The following is a 15669-nucleotide window of genomic DNA, read 5'->3' as shown; positions in this document are numbered from 1 at the left end:
AAAAGAATGTCATTACAAGCCTAAGACAAGATGACTACAGGTCCAAAAAGTGTCACTTCCAAGTTTTAAGCTTATTCAGTGTCTAATAGCCAATTATATAAGCTCACCATCAAGTCAGCATTCAAATAAGATGCTTTTAAACTCCAAAGAGTGCGTTCTCAAGTCCCAGGGTGCCGGTAGAAAACAAAAGACACAGTACCAGCCAGAAGCTATTCCAGCAAGTTCCACAGATCATATGGTCTTGGGAAGAGACAAGCACTTATTGTTACGAGAAAAGTTCAAGGTCAGCACAGTACTTGCAGTTCCACTGCCCCAGTGCTCCCTTCCACAAAGGATTGTAGTATCTACTGAAAAGTTGCAATTATTCCCCAGCTCGCTATTTCAGCCTCACAGGCCACTTATCCACACCAGAGAATTCAAATACTTTGGACGTTCCTGAATAACAACAGCAAATGATGTTTTTTTGGCTTATTTTATATGATGTCCTAAAAGATGGAGAAAGTAAAGAATAATAGTAAGCCAGGGGCTTCCCTGGTGGCGCAGTGGTTGAGAGTCCGCCTGCCGATGCAGGGGACACGGGTTCGTGCCCCGGTCCGGGAAGATCCCACGTGCCGTGGAGCGGCTGGGCCCGTGAGCCATGGCCGCTGAGCCTGCGCGTCCGGAGCCTGTGCTCCGCAACGGGAGAGGCCACAACAGTGAGAGGCCGCAAAAAAAAAAAAAGTACACACTTAGGAAAGGGATTCTAAATCTAACCTGATTTTTTGAAAAATACCTTTAGAATACTTGGTCAATCTAATGCGTTCTTTGACCTATTCGGTTTTCCCCCTCTCCCTTCCTCTGCCCTCACTATACTGTTGAGATTTCTGAAATGGAAAAAGTGCCTCTGCCGGTCCTTGCTGGTAAGTCAGAGCACTCCAAGATGAGCTTTTTCTTGCGAAAAGACTTTTCTTGACGTTTTCTTGTAAAAGAATGTACTGTTGATTAAAGCAAGAGAAAACCACACTCACGCATACCAGCCTGATCTTAACCTCCCAGACAGCAGCTCGGCATCCTCTGTTAACCATCCTGGAGACAGCCAGGCCTGCAGCAGCCCTTGCAGCTTCTGCCTGACCAGCTTATCAGAGGGTAACAATTTCTGGTGACTACAGATGGGCCCAAACCATTCCTTACAGCCCTGTACATTATCTACAATATGGTCATAAATACTTATAGCATCTTCTGTCAAGGAAGTCCTGTTGCTTCACAGGCATTATCTTAATGCCCTCCAAATGTCTTCAAACGGATGTTAGTCAGCTGAGAGTGAGTTAATTATAACCAGGCACTACATTTCTCCTTGCATCTCATTAAACTACACTGAATCTAAATTCAACTTAATACAACTGCTCTACCAGATTAGGAACTCCTAAAGGACAGGCTTTGGGCTCCCATTTCCTTTATATTCCCCCTGGGCATTAAACATTCTGGTTCTCCATAAAAAGGATGACTTTAATTAGTCTTACTGACTCACCAACCAAATTACAAACCCAATCTACAAACCCACTATGGGTTGGAAAGGAAGAGTCACGACCTCCAATTCCTCCGTGAACCATCAATGTTTAAAACATTTTCCCCATCATCTGCTTTCCAGAAAGGGTTTAGCATGCCTGAGTGGTGACACATCCCCCTTTAATCTGATTCTTGGTGAAAGAGGAGAGAGCTGGCCCCTTGCTGTTAGGGACCCAATGTGACCACAGGCAGAAAGGCTCAAGAGATTTTAGTGTGGGAAGGGCTTTAAAGACCACTTACTTAGGAAAGGGCACAGAGGTGTCAACCCTAGGCCACACTCTTGGTAACTGGCTTCCTGGGGTCCCGCACTGAGAGGCATTCAGGCCCCGGCGAGCTCCAGAGAAGATGCTGTGATCGATGTACAAGTCTGCCACTGCTCCTGGGGGACACCAGGCTCAGAAGGGGGCCGTGGCACAAAGCCATGTATTTGCCATCCCTGAGCTGACTCTATGATGAAGAGCTAGCAACTCACAGTCTACTATTTTCCTTAGTTTTCAAAAAGTATAAGTCCCAGCAATCATAAAGAATTATTTCAGGGACCTCCCTGGTGGTCCAGTGGGTAAAACTCTGTGCTCCCAATGCGGGGCCCAGGTTTGATCCCTGGTCGGGAAACTAGATCCCACATGCATGCTCCAACTAAGAAACCCGCATGCTGCAACTAAGAAGTCCACATGCCGCAACTTTAAAAAAAAAAAAAAAGATCCCACGTGCCACAACTAAGACCTGGTGCAGCCAAAATAAATAAATAAATAATTTTGAAGATTTGCAACAGCAAAGGTTTAAGGAAAACAGATGTTCCCTGAAAAAGACACAGGCTGAGGTCCTCACGGACCCAGAAATTGTTACCGTCTGATAAAGTGGTCTCATGGTGTTCCCAGAGAGAGTCAAAGGTGGAATTTCTAGGCTCGTCCTCACCTGCACCCTGACAAGGACCACCATTTAGTGCTTCACAGGAGAGAGGATTAAGAAGGGCTGGGTAGTCCTCCAGTGATTACATGGCTTCTGTGATTGGACTTCATGGGGAAGGGGGTAAGAAAAGAAACTGAGGTTTGAGAATCACTTAAAAGTCAGCGATTCCCAAAGCCAAAGGAGAAGTATTAACCAGAAAAGTCAGTGTGATGCTTGTTTTGATAGGAAAAAATGGAGAATCAATTTCTTGAACTTGAACTAGCAAAGCTCCTTGATCAGCCAATCAATAGTATTCATGTGTTTTCTGCTCTGTTCTTAACCCTGATGGGCCAAAAGGGTAGCCACAAGGCAAATGACACGGTTCCTTTCCCCACCCGCTTATATAATCCCCACCCTGAGGTGGGCTTGGACGCCTGAGGCCAGGGCAGATCTCTGGAGAGACAGGTGGCCTCCCAACATCTACTCTGTGTTGTCAGCCAACCGCTCCCAGGTGAGGGGAACGTTTTTTGGCAGCAACCGTAGTACACAGCAGGCAAGATACCTTAAGGAAAGGCCAGGGAGAGGAGGCAGACATGTGATTCTGGAGACAAATAAACACAATTAGCTGTGCTAGAAACGAACTGAAAAGACTCAGTGGGAAGACTATGATTCCTTCTGCCAAGGGAGAAAACCAGAGGAAAATTCATTTTAAAAGAAACCTTTTACTTCCCTTGGCAGCCAGAGCACGACAGTCATATTCTCTGTGAAGTCCTTTTCATTGTGGGTTTCTCCACCCTTTCAAACACTAGCACGATAAGGGTTTGACTGCTTTGTCAGATTTGCTGCCCAAAGAGGATCCATTAATATTTCAGGCCAGTCCTTTCATTCCTTGAGATGACAAGTCTAAGACTTTCACAGCCATTCTAACCCTGTGAACCTAAATATACCCTGCTTGCAGCAATGACTGGGTGGTTGAATTCACAGAAATCAATAGTGTTGTCCCTGGGAGTTTATTTTCCTGCTTCCAGGATCCAATTCCACAGTGTAGGATTAGCTAGAGCAGAGGGGTCTAATGGCTACCTTAACACAGTGTGGTGGTTAACAGGACAGGCTTTGGAGTTAGGCAACTTGGGTTTGAATCCTGACTCTGCCTTGGATGACCTTGGGCAAATAATTTAACCTCCTTGTGTCTCACTGTCTTTACCTATAAAATAAGGATAGAGTGGTACCTAATAGGGTTGTTGTCATGTTTAAAGAATTATGATAAAAGAGCCCTCATCTTTTAGAAATGCATTCTGAAATGCTCCCAAATCATGAAATGGTGGCTTGGGTTTGCTTCAAAATCATTTGGAGGTAAGGTGTATGTAGAGAAGTTGGCCATGAGTTGGTAATTGTTGAAGTTGGGGATGGGCACATGGAGGTGTATTCTACTATTCTGTGCACCTCTGTCTGTCTGAAATATTCTATAATAGAAAGTTTAAGAGAGAGAGAAGATAATACAGGTAAAACTGCTAGCACACAACATGTGCTCAACTAATGCAATCTGTCCTAGATCAGAGAGGGTCTTGAAGCTGTCATTTCTACGTTCAAAAGGAACCAGGATCACAGCTTGCCTCTCTAGAGACATGAGTTGGCTCTGGGGCCAGCAAGATGGGGGGTCAGGGGGTTGCAACTGAGAACTTCACTGTCACTCTAGGCCATCCATTATTGCCCAATCTTTTCATCATCAAACCTGTTTTTTTTTTTTGGCCAAACTGTGAGGCATGTAGGATCTTAGTTCCCTGACCAGAGATCAAACCTGTGCCCCAGCAGTGGAAGCGCAGGGTCTTAAGACTGGACCACCAGGGAAGTCGCATGAAACCTGTTTTAAAGTGATTATTATAAGTTCTCCATGCTTTGAAAGTTTTCTAAATCAACAACATCCATTAAATGATTCATCACCCTGTATCTTTCAGCCAGATACACCTAATCCCAGGCCAGAGTTTAGATGAGCTGGCAGGTGGCTCCAAATGAAGCTACTATCACCGCAGCCTGAAGCAAAGGACTTTCAAGTTTTAATGGTCTGTGCAGCTGTTTGACACACATATACAGTATGTGGTTTTGCAGGCATATGAAATCATGAAGACGGGCTCAACGCACTACCCCCAGCCCCTGCCCCCCTGAGCCTATGCTTTCAATAGGTTCAGGGAACCACATATGTAAATTTAGTAACTCCGAGCTTCCGGAATCCCTTAAATAGGGTGATGAGCTGGGCGGACAGGAAATCCCACCCTGGACCCATTCCAGGTTACAGATGCATTGTAAGGGAGCCCTTTATTAAACCCAAACTCATCTGCCCCAGGCCCTCTCAGAAATGAGGAATCTGTAACCAGCTCTGATACTTACTAACTGTAGTGGCCTTGAGCAAGCCACTTCATTTCTTTTTCTCATTGGTAAACTGGGATCTCTCTCTCCTAAACTTGTTTCGGGGAGTAGAGATAAGGTTAAAAAAAAAAAAGCGCATTGCACAATGCCTGACACACAGGAATTGTTCAATACACAGTAGGTATTTTATGTTTCTGTATGCCTTCATGCACACGTGGGTGTATTATCATTACCCCCTTTGGAATTAGGTCAATATATCTAGACACAATGGTCCTCCAGGCCATAAGACATATCACAGCCACATAATTATAAATAGTTTTTTTTTTTCTTTCATGGGACAAAATTGTGCACGTACTTCATGAATTAATCTGAACCTCTTTGCCACAATGAGATTTGATGAACCAGTTTCTACCTGCCTGAAATGCTGCCCAGTTTCAATGAAATTCTTGGTGCTTTACCTGAACCTGTCTGTTTGGGTGACATTCTACCACTGCAGCCAATTCCAACCCAAGCATTAGCCCATGCATGAAACTGACTAATGCTACTTTATAAAGTGCTCAGGCTTCCTGGCAACTCAAGAGAACAATATTGATGCCCTTATCTTGCTTAAGTGCAGGAATAGAAAAGCTAAGATGAGACTCCTGGAATGAATTCTTTGGACGGAGTGAAATACACCAGGGAGAATATAAATTTCCTAATTCAAGAGCCACTACACTCGTCATTGATTTCACATCCTCCTCCTTTTTCTTCCATATTTTATACAACCAATTTGAGTCTAAAAGGAAAATGAGAAGATAGTTTTCACCAACAAAGTTTCATTTCTCACAAAAGTACGATCTACAGGCAATATTCAGCAGAGTATGTGTATTTTCATTCCATCTTCAAGTGGTTTGGGTAAGGGTAGCCCTTCTCCAGTTTCTAGACTGTAGACTTATCTTGAACCTCTTGGGAAATTCTCTCAGACTCCAAAGAGCAGGTGCAAGAATAGGGCAAATACATAGTTTCAAGCTACTGGTGAAAAGCAACAAATTATCTATTCCTTAAGAATTGAGGGTTTTTTTTTCTTCTTTGCTTTTCTTAATCTTGGACTACATCACCCTAAGATGCCCTTAATGCTAGTGTCTCAAGACCAACAAAAACCTCTTAAATCAATAATCCTAGCTCTGATCTCCTTTAGGTTCTTACAGTCCCAGGAACCAGCTCAGCCTGGAAAGGGGGGAGAGCTCGGTTCTTCTCTGGGTGTGTTCGTCTCGAAATCTTGAAGTCTCCCATTACCTCTATCATAGACTAACATTTATTATAATTATTATTAATTCACTCATTCAACAAGCCCTGCTCTGCTATAGTATGGAGTCTTCGTCACATAAGACAACAGGGTCAGTTTATTAGCAATCTAGATGGCTTGGAGCTTGTACCCTTCCAGACACGCTGAGGACGAAAGACTTCCCTAAGCCCCAGGCTTTACTCAACCTGATTGTCCAACCCAGGTGACTTCCAGCAGAGGGCGGTTCCCTACCTTTGGGGAAGTGGGGTTCTGAATGTCATGTGGGATAACATGAGGTCTTTTTTTTCTTTTTTAATTAATTATTTTTTAAACATCTTTATTGGAGTATAATTGCTTTACAATGGTGTGTTAGTTTCTGCTTTATAACAAAGTGAATCAGCTATACATGTACATATATCCCCATAACATGAGGTCTTATTCTTCCACTCTAAGCACCTGAATACAGCCAACCAGCACCTTCTACTTACACATGGCCTGAGCTTCGCTTCAGCTCTGTGCACAGGTATGAAAAAGCCTTGAGGAATCCTTTCCCCACCTACCTCTGAAGCAAAACATCCTCCCTACAACTCAACTCCAAACTGTCACCTCTGTAGGGGAAGGGACTGCATTTGGGTTCAACATTCCATCTTTACCCCGTGTTCAGCATAGACCCTGGCCCTGGTAAGCCCTTAATACTGATGAATGAATGAACAAACAAACGAATGAATGAACAAGATATCCTTTGCTTCTCAGACCACTTCCCAGAAGTCCATCAAATCTCACTCCACAGGGTCACTGTTCAGGTTCCTTCTCAGCCAGGACTACCCAGGCCACACATAAGGTTGGCACTCCTAACCCCCAGGTTGCTCAAGGGTCAACTGTACATTTCCTGACATCAGTAGATGTTCAGTCAATAGTTATTATTTTGATGTATTATTTGAAGTTGCATCAAGTTCATGCTCCATCTACATCAGAAGAGACAGAAAGGTGTGGTGGATGGAGCCCTGTAGCAGTAATCGGAAGCTACTCAACCTGGGTTTGAGTCCCTGTTTTTGCCCTTTTCTCACTGTGACTTTGACAAATTTCTTACCATCTCCAGCCCCAAGTTTCCTTCATCTGTAAAAAAAAAAAAAAAAATCAATATGGTATCTGCCTTCCATGCCTCACAGGGTGGTTGTGTCTGACAAGGTATATAAAAGCACTTTGAAAACTGTCCAGCAGGGCTTCCCTGGTGGCGCAGTGGTTGAGAATCCATTTGCCAATGCAGCAGTCACGCGTTAGAGCCCTGGTCTGGGAAGATCCCACATGCCACGGAGCAACTAAGTCCATGTGCCACAACTACTGAGCCTGCGCTCTGAAGCCTGTGAGCCACGACTACTGAGGCCACGTGCCACAACTACTGAGGCCCACACGCCTAGAGCTGGTGCTCCAAAACGAGTGAAGCCACGGGAATAAGAAGCTCGCACACCGCAACGAAGAGTAGCCCCCGCTAGCTGAAACTAGAGAAAGCCCGCATGCAGCAACAAAGACTCAACACAGCCAAAGATAAATAAATAAACAAATTTATAGAAAAAGAAAAATGAAACCTGACTTGGTTCTGTACACAATGGGTTCAAAAGCCAAAGCTGTCTATTTAAAGCATAGTCCCTGGATTTACCAACCAGACATAATACTAAGAGTTACCATTTACGGGGCACCTCTGTGAGCTAAGTACTTTATATACACCATCTCACCTATTCCACAATAGCACTTCAGACTTGCATTTTATAGACACTCAGGTTAAGGAACTCACTCAGGGTTGTTCCAGGATGCTAACCCAGGTTGGCCCCCACTCCAGGTCCCTTGCTCTAGTCTAGGGTCTCTCAGCGCTACTGACATTTGGGGCTGGAAAATTCTTTGTTGTAAGGGGATGTCCTGTGCATTATACTATACCTAGCAGAATCTCTGGCCTCTACCCATTAGATGTCAATAACATCTCTCCTCTTCCCAGCTGTGAAAATCAAAAACATCTCCAGACATTGCCAAATGTCCTGGTGGGTTGGGGGGCGGGCGGATGCAAAAACACAGCCACTGCTCTTTATTAAGAACCACTGCTCTAGACTAAACCACGCTGCTGTATTGTTTTCTGGGTGTAAACCACCATTCAGAAGAGAGATAGAGCAAGGGCCAAACACCGCTATGGAGGTGATAATCAGAACACTCTGGGAAAGTATGGAACAACAATAATAGCCCCCTATCCTATGGTTATACAGTGATCCCTCAGTATCTGTGGGGGATTGGTTCCAGGACCCTCCTCAGATACCAAAATCTGTGGATGCTCAAGTCCATTATACACAATGGCATAGTATTTGCATGTAACCAACCCACATTCTCCCATATACTTTAAAACATCTCTAGATTACTTATAACACCTAATACAATGTAAATGTTATGAAAATAATTGTAAATACAGTGTAGATGCTATGTAAAGTAAATGCTACATAAGTAGTTGCCTGCGCATGGCATATTCAAGTTTTGTTTTTTGGAATTTTCTGGAATTTTTTTCCTAAATATTTTCCGATGTTTATTTCAATTCACAGTTTAAGGCAAGACAAGAAAATTTTAAACATGAAATTTTTCTCTGCCCTTTGGCCTCCTCCCTCCCCTTTACCATGCATTGTGCATCTGCATTATGCATTAACCAGACTCCCCAGTGGCAGAAACACCTGTTCAAACATAAAGATCAATTGTTCTTCTGACTGCCACCTAACTCTTTAGAAGATAACATTCCTTTGTCAATCCTTAAGGGGTCATAATAACACACCCTCACCTTATACCTGCAGACATCTTTGGGGAGCTTTATGTACAATACCAAGATATCATTTCCCTTAAAGACAGCAATTAATGCAGAACAGACTGCTGAGATGACCTGGGGAGATACTGGGCCACACCTAATGGAAGCTCTTCACTTAAATACTTATGACCTTGTTAATGTTACTAGCTATATTACTTGTATTCTGCCTATTGTACAGGATTATTGCTTCTTGCATGACCAAATGTGTGACTGAGCCTCCAACAAAATTAATGATGATTAGTCAACTTGAAACGACTGATCAAAGATATAGTTCTACAAAATCAATGATTGTAATAGTGTAACTCTAGATGTGGGAAGAAGCAACAAGAGGGAACCATTTCCTGGACCATAACGGAATGTAAGACAGGTGATCCAGAGGCTTTTGGCCACTGGTAACAGGGCCTAGTCCAGTAATAGCACACTGAGTGGCTTATCAACCAAATCCTCGCCTGACCTGGGAATGAGCATTCCTAGCGCTGTGGGACAAAGTGCTCACGAAATGCCTCCTAAGCCTTGATCAAAATTAAGACTAAAAGGGAAGGGAGTGTAAGACGAAGAATGCTGCCCACTGTCCATTTCTACAAGGAACAAGTCATTGGCCACTGCAGTCGCTGACCTATGCAGAACACCCTGAAAGGAATTCAGGGCGAAGATCAGGATGAAGCCTTTTGTGCTGCGGGAAAACTGACAGAACCGGCCCTCAGGTAGTTAGATATTGTCGGGAAAAGATTTTATGAATCCAGTGTTTTGCATCTTCCCATACTTAGAGGAGCACTAAAACCATTAACTAAGGTACCTGTTCCTCGCAAATAGCAGTCACCTCTACCAAGATGCGTGCTTGGTTGCACGTACCCCCTTCTCCAAAATCACACCTATACTGGCCTCCCCCTTTACCTCTTTGGAACAGTCCTCAGAGCTCTCTAAGAGACTGTCCCCTGGGTTATAATCCTCAGGTTGGCTCAAATAAAGATTTCCATTTCTTTCTCAGATTGACTATGGATTAATTTTTTTTAACATCTTTATTGGAATATAAGTGCTTTATAATGGTGTGTTACTTTCTGCTTTATAACAAAGTGAATCAGCTACACATATACATATATCCCCGACTATGGATTAATTTTTTTGACATTTCCATCCACAGTTGGTTGAATCTGAGGATGCAGAGCGCCCCCCCCATCCAGCCCCCACAGGGAAGGCAGACTGTGTATCACTTTACAATTCACTAAATACTTTTAGAGCCCTTATCTCCTTTTATGGCATGTGAGTGCATAGCAGGATCTAATCCACGTCAAAAAATATGAACACTATTGAGAGATCTATATATTTAACCTTCTCCAAGAAATTGAGGGAAAAGAACATGCAGTGAAATCCATATTAATCCTTAGCCCTATAAGCCATTAGGAGAAAAAATACTCTTGCTAATGCATTGTCCTAAGAGAGCACATTATGTGAACTTCTGGAGGAAGAAATCTGTTTCTTATACCTCTGTCTCCTGAACAAACTTTGCTGAAATGCAGAGAACTCTCACTAAATGTCGAACATTCCATGAAACCTCTATTTCATAGTAACCCCGAACCATTGGATTAAAAATTATGATAAAATTATTTGTATGCAAGTATTTTTAATAAAATTCATAAATCTGCAAAAGATTAAAGTCGATATTTATGGAAGAGCTGAGAACATAGTGCCAGGTTCTTCCTCCCTATCATTTAAAAAAAGCAGAACAAAACCCCAGTTTAACTGAAACAAACATTCCCCAGAATCATCCCTTTCAATATATGCCAAGAAAACTATAGCTACGTCGTTAGAATAATATTTTATTGGATCAAGGGAAAAAATTATAGGAGAAGCTTTTAAACAATTTTCCTTCAGCTTTTGACCAAACTCTTATACCTAACACACAATCAAAACAGGACTGTTCGTTTTTTAAAATATCAGAATTCAAAATAAAGTAGCTAGCTCTGGTTGCAGTAAAGGTGACTGTTTAAAAACTCCTGAGAGGCTAGGAGAGTAAAAACCAGGTGTTCTCATTGACATGTTGATTTGCAAAGCCCAGCCAAAGGGAATGTCATTACTTGGAAATGATAAATTTCTACATGGCTTAAAAGGAATTTTAATACATAACTATCAATAAGCACTATTAATAACACAAAGAGCAAGACTTTATGTATGGGGCACTGACCTCAGGGCTCTATATGCATAATCTTATTTCATCTTCATCACAGTCCCATGAGGTACCTACTCACTATATCTTCATTTTAGGGTAGAAAAACTGAGGCCAAAAGAGATGAATAACTTGTCCAAGATCACAGCTAAATCAAGATTCAAGCCATGGCTATATGAAGCTTTGGGTTAACAACCTGAAAAAAAATTGGGAATTTATGGAACCAATGGAAGAAAAAGGATATGTTAATTTTTCACGCTGTGTGCTATGGAATCACAAAACTGAAATGGATTTTCAGAAATCATTCTCTTCCGCTTGATTCTATATAGATTCTTTCACATAAAAACTCAGGTACCAGGCATTAATGACCCATGGGGTAAGTGACTTTCTGACTACATTTTTTTCTGAAAAAACAAGTCTTTTGTTCATCTTGCTTTCTGTAAAAATGCAAAGGGATGGAAACTGCCTGGTAAAGAGTACATGGAAGGGGAAAAGAAAGGCTTATTTTCTCCAGCCCAATAAGCCATAAGGTATAGCAAGGTACTATAGGGCCAGTTTTTTACACACATGCCAGAGCACGAACATCCAAATGAAGGTTGCATTTCACAGCAACTACTTTACAATCCTAAACACATACATATACTCTTTACTGGATGACCCCTGTAGACCTGCTAGTCCTTCAAGAAGACTTTCATTACCTTAATGGACATACTTCCTATTACAACCTCGATTCTCCACCACAGTTGGCTCCACACAGTGCTTGGCTGTTTCCCAGCTTCAGAAGGTTTGCCATCACAGAGGCAATTCAGTCACCGTGTTGCCAGCTCTGAAGGCAACTCCAAAGCAGGAGCTCCAAAATTATTCTCAGCAATGACAGCATCACTAGAATTAGTACACAGCTGGCCAAGCCGAGGCTTCTGAAGGGGAGAAACATGCATTTATTTGAATGTATAAATACTGGCGTATTTATCCTAACATTTGGATAAAGAATTGGAAGAATCAGCTAGCTCTACGTCCAAGTGGATAAATATGCTAACGCAATAATAATAATGCAGATTTTGGTTCAAGGTTCTGACCACCCCCTGGTGAAAATAAAAGAAAAGCTTCTCCTGAAATGATACCTGTGAAATGAATAGATCACTCTTCCACTAACTTGCATAATTACTGAAGAGCTTTCCTTTTCATGAAGGGGGGGAAAAAAAAGGGCCCAACATATGCTAGTTGCCAAAAATCTTTGGTCCTCCCAGGAAGCTCAAATCTCAGTGTACATCAGAAGATGGACCTATATCTAGAGCAGAAAAGAAAGGGAGTGGGAGGCATCTCTCACCCACTGCCCCTTAAAGCCTAGGAACCTTCTAAGGGAGAAATCCACTTAACAGGATTCCCAGGGCCCTGGGTCTTCCAGAATTAGCTGTTACATTAAATAATTAAACTAACTACAACACTTAATTAACCATACCGGATATGTTAATATGTCAATATTATTAAACTAATTAAAGGGAGCCAGGCACCCAAGACAAACAACAGAAAAAAACAAACCAGACAGGGTACGGGTCGTTTGTTTATCTTCAGAAAGACTCTAGAATGTCCATCCACTGAGGTCCTAAGCCGCCTAGTGCCCTGCCGGGTGACTTGTTCAAGGGTGTAGCAGCTCCGGGGTGGGTATAGGCTGTGCACATCCTAAGAGGGCAGTCAAGGGCAGTCCACCTTCCACGCAGGTAACTCCTATTAACTCCAGTAAAGGGAGCCCTCGCCAAAAGAAACAATCCAACACTGTACAGCACTCCTCGTGTTTACTCGGCTGTGGAATGCAATGCATTTGTGGGCGGTTCGGGTGTGCATGTGTGCATGCGAGCGCCTTCCTGATTTTCTTCCAGTTTTTACTCAGAAACTGCCTCTCAAGAGTACAGGAGAGGGGGCAGCAAGTAGCACATGTGCGTCTGAAAATTACACACACACACGTAGAGCTTACCTGTACATTTGAAAACTCACTCCAGAGCTGTTCTTTTAAGCCCAGACTCTTCTCATCGGATCCCTGGGCAAAATCACTTCTAACCCAGCTCAGAAATACGAGGTGCAACCAAAAGCCCGTCCGGCCCGCGGGTCTCCCTTTTGTGAGTCTGTGCCTGAGGGCCCACAGACGCACAGGGCGCTGCGGTGCCCGCGTGGGGTCAGCGAGGTTCGCCCCTCCCTGGTCCCCCCGCCCAAGGTCCCAACACTCCCCGAGCTCGCTTGGTGCGGGGTCCCAACCTGCCCCCGTCTGGGGTGGCCCGTCTTGCTCTCTCGAGTGGGTGCCCTCTCGAGATTGCCATGACCCCATTCCACCAAGGGGATTCCGTCCCCTAGGCCGAGATGTTTCCTGAGTCCCCGACGCACCCCTCAGACCGCCACCTCGGACCTCCGCCGCGGCGTTCCGGCCCTCCAACCCCCTATCCTCCAGAACAGAACCCCAGGCTCCCCGCACGACTCCGCTTCCCGCGCCCGCCCTCTCGGAGAAGCCCCCTCCATCTTTCCCCAGAGACACCACTCGCCTCGCCCCACCCTACGCTTTCCGGGGCTCCCCTCCCGCCCCGCCCGCCTCGGGCTTCCTCTCTCCGCACTCCCTTCCCGGGTTCTGCTCCCCTTCGCCCGGAGGAGGGCGCCCCAAGAATGCCGACAGGGCACCCCTCATTCCGCAACCCTCTGGACCTCTCCAACGTCAGGATCCTGACCGCTCAGTCCTCCAGGCTCGGGCTTCGGGACGCCCCAACTTCGCCTTCCTGACCCGCCGCCTCGCCCTCAGGGCTCCCGGACTCCCCAACCCCGGGGCACTGACTCCCCGCCCCCGGGCTCGGGTTTCTCCACATCGCGACGCTCCTCCGGGCTGGGGTCTGGGGCTCCCCAACGTCGCGAGCCTGACATCCCCCAGCTTGCGCCCGGGGTCTCCCCACAGCCCGGTCCTGACGCGCCTCCCGCCCCGCTCCGCGCCGCCCGCCCCGGGACTCACCGACAGCGGCGGCCGAGCCCGTGCACTCAGCCCAGCCCGCACTCCCGGCCCGGGGTCCCGGCTCTCAGCTTCCTGCAGGCTGCAGAGTCTGAGGCCAGCGCTTCTCAGTGGAGCAGCAGGGAAGAGGGGACCGCGGGGGGCGGGCTCCGCCCGGCTCCGCCCCTTCCCGACCCGGGGGCGGGATGCGCAGACCCGCGCGCCCATGGCCGCCGCTGGTGCAGCCGGCGAGGAAGTTGACTTACGCCTCTTCCTTCCAGCCCGGTGTTAGGTCCGCGCAGCCCCCTTAAAGGCCCAAGGGGACGGGAGAAAAAGAGACTAGGCTACCGCTGTCCTGTTCTTTCCAAGACCCATCCCAGGGGGGCACTGCCGAAGTCTTTCGGGAGAGGGAACAAACAACAAACTTCATCTTTTATCTTAAGACTGAATTCAATCTACTCTCACCACCCGAATCTGCACATTAAGGGTCATTCTGCCTATGAAATCATGTTTTGACACACCCAGGAGGGCTCTTGCAGACACACTTTCACACCCCTGAGATACACCCTCGAAGGACTTATGCACCACAGGAACACACCTCTTATACTGACATTCTAGCACCCACTTCTATACTCCTGTCTCTTCTAGCGGGTACCGATAACAGTGACCTACTTAAACACGGGGGGCAGGGGTGGTCAGGAGAGGAAATTCCACATTTGGTCCCAGACTTGTCCTCCCCACCCACAATGCTGTCCATATTTTACCATAAGAAAAATACACTTAAGATATAGGAGCATCGGTACATCCCTGGCGGTCCAGGAGTTCAAGACTCCGCACTCCACTGCAGGGCGCTCGGGTTTGATCCCCGGTGGGGGAATTAAGATCCTGCATGCTGCGCCACGTCAATTAACATATCAAATTGGCTTTTCTGTTAAAAAAGCAGTCTTCATTATCCGGAAAAAAAGAGAGGCCCATCAGATCCTGGGAGGATGGTCCACACCAGCGCTGTTCTAAGAGATTCATTTAATTCATTTCATGACTCTGCTGAGACAGGCAGGCCCGACTCTTGTCTGTTGAAACCTGGCACTTTTCCATTATATACTGTATGAAATCACTTATATGTGGAATCTAAAAAATAATACAAACAAATGTATATGCGAAACAGAAACAGACTCACAGGTATAGAAAACAAACTTGCTACTGAAGAGGAGGGGCAAGATAGGCCTATGGGATTAAGAGATTCAAACTACTGTGTATAAAATAGATAAGCAACGAGCATATACTGTATAGCACAAGGAATTATAGCCATTATCTTGTAATAACTTAGAATATATTCTTCAAAAATACTGAATCACTATGCTGTACACCTGAAATTAATGTAATATTGTAAATCAACTATACTACAATTTAAAAAATTGAGATCGGGCTTCCCAGGTGGCTCAGCGGTTAAGAATCCGCCTGCCAGTGCAGGGGACACGGGTTAGGAGCCCTGGTCGTGGAAGATCCCACATGTCATGGAGCAACTAAGCCTGTGCGCCACAACTACTGAGGCCACGTGCCACAACTACTGAAGCCCACCTGCCTAGAGTCCGTGCTTCACAAGAGAAACCACTGCATTGAGAAGCTCGCGCACCGCAAGGAAGAGTAGC

General features: G+C 45.2%; 1 protein-coding gene across 2 annotated transcripts in view; it reads right to left on the bottom strand.

Annotated features, from left to right (window-relative positions):
- Positions 1-14152, bottom strand: part of PAQR8 (progestin and adipoQ receptor family member 8) — a 35850-nt gene extending 21698 nt beyond the window's left edge. The window contains exon 1 of one of the 2 annotated variants that reach the window (XM_027127487.1): positions 14045-14152. Coding sequence is in view for 1 of the 2 variants with exons in the window: in XM_027127486.1 (XP_026983287.1) it covers positions 13031-13038 (8 nt within the window). In the remaining variant the exon portion in view is untranslated. Of the gene's footprint in view, positions 1-13030; positions 13516-14044 lie in introns of those variants that run through there. The other variant, XM_027127486.1, reaches the window with a different exon arrangement.
- Between the last annotated feature and the right edge of the window lie 1517 nt (positions 14153-15669).

Source organism: Aethalodelphis obliquidens, unplaced genomic scaffold (genome assembly GCF_003676395.1).
Source record: "Aethalodelphis obliquidens isolate GAN/ISIS:26980383/991018 unplaced genomic scaffold, ASM367639v1 scaffold31, whole genome shotgun sequence".
In the NCBI taxonomy this organism is placed as follows: Eukaryota; Metazoa; Chordata; class Mammalia; order Artiodactyla; family Delphinidae; genus Aethalodelphis; species Aethalodelphis obliquidens.
The sequence above is the reverse complement of the archived record's forward strand: the minus strand, read 5'-3'. Positions and strand labels throughout refer to the sequence as shown.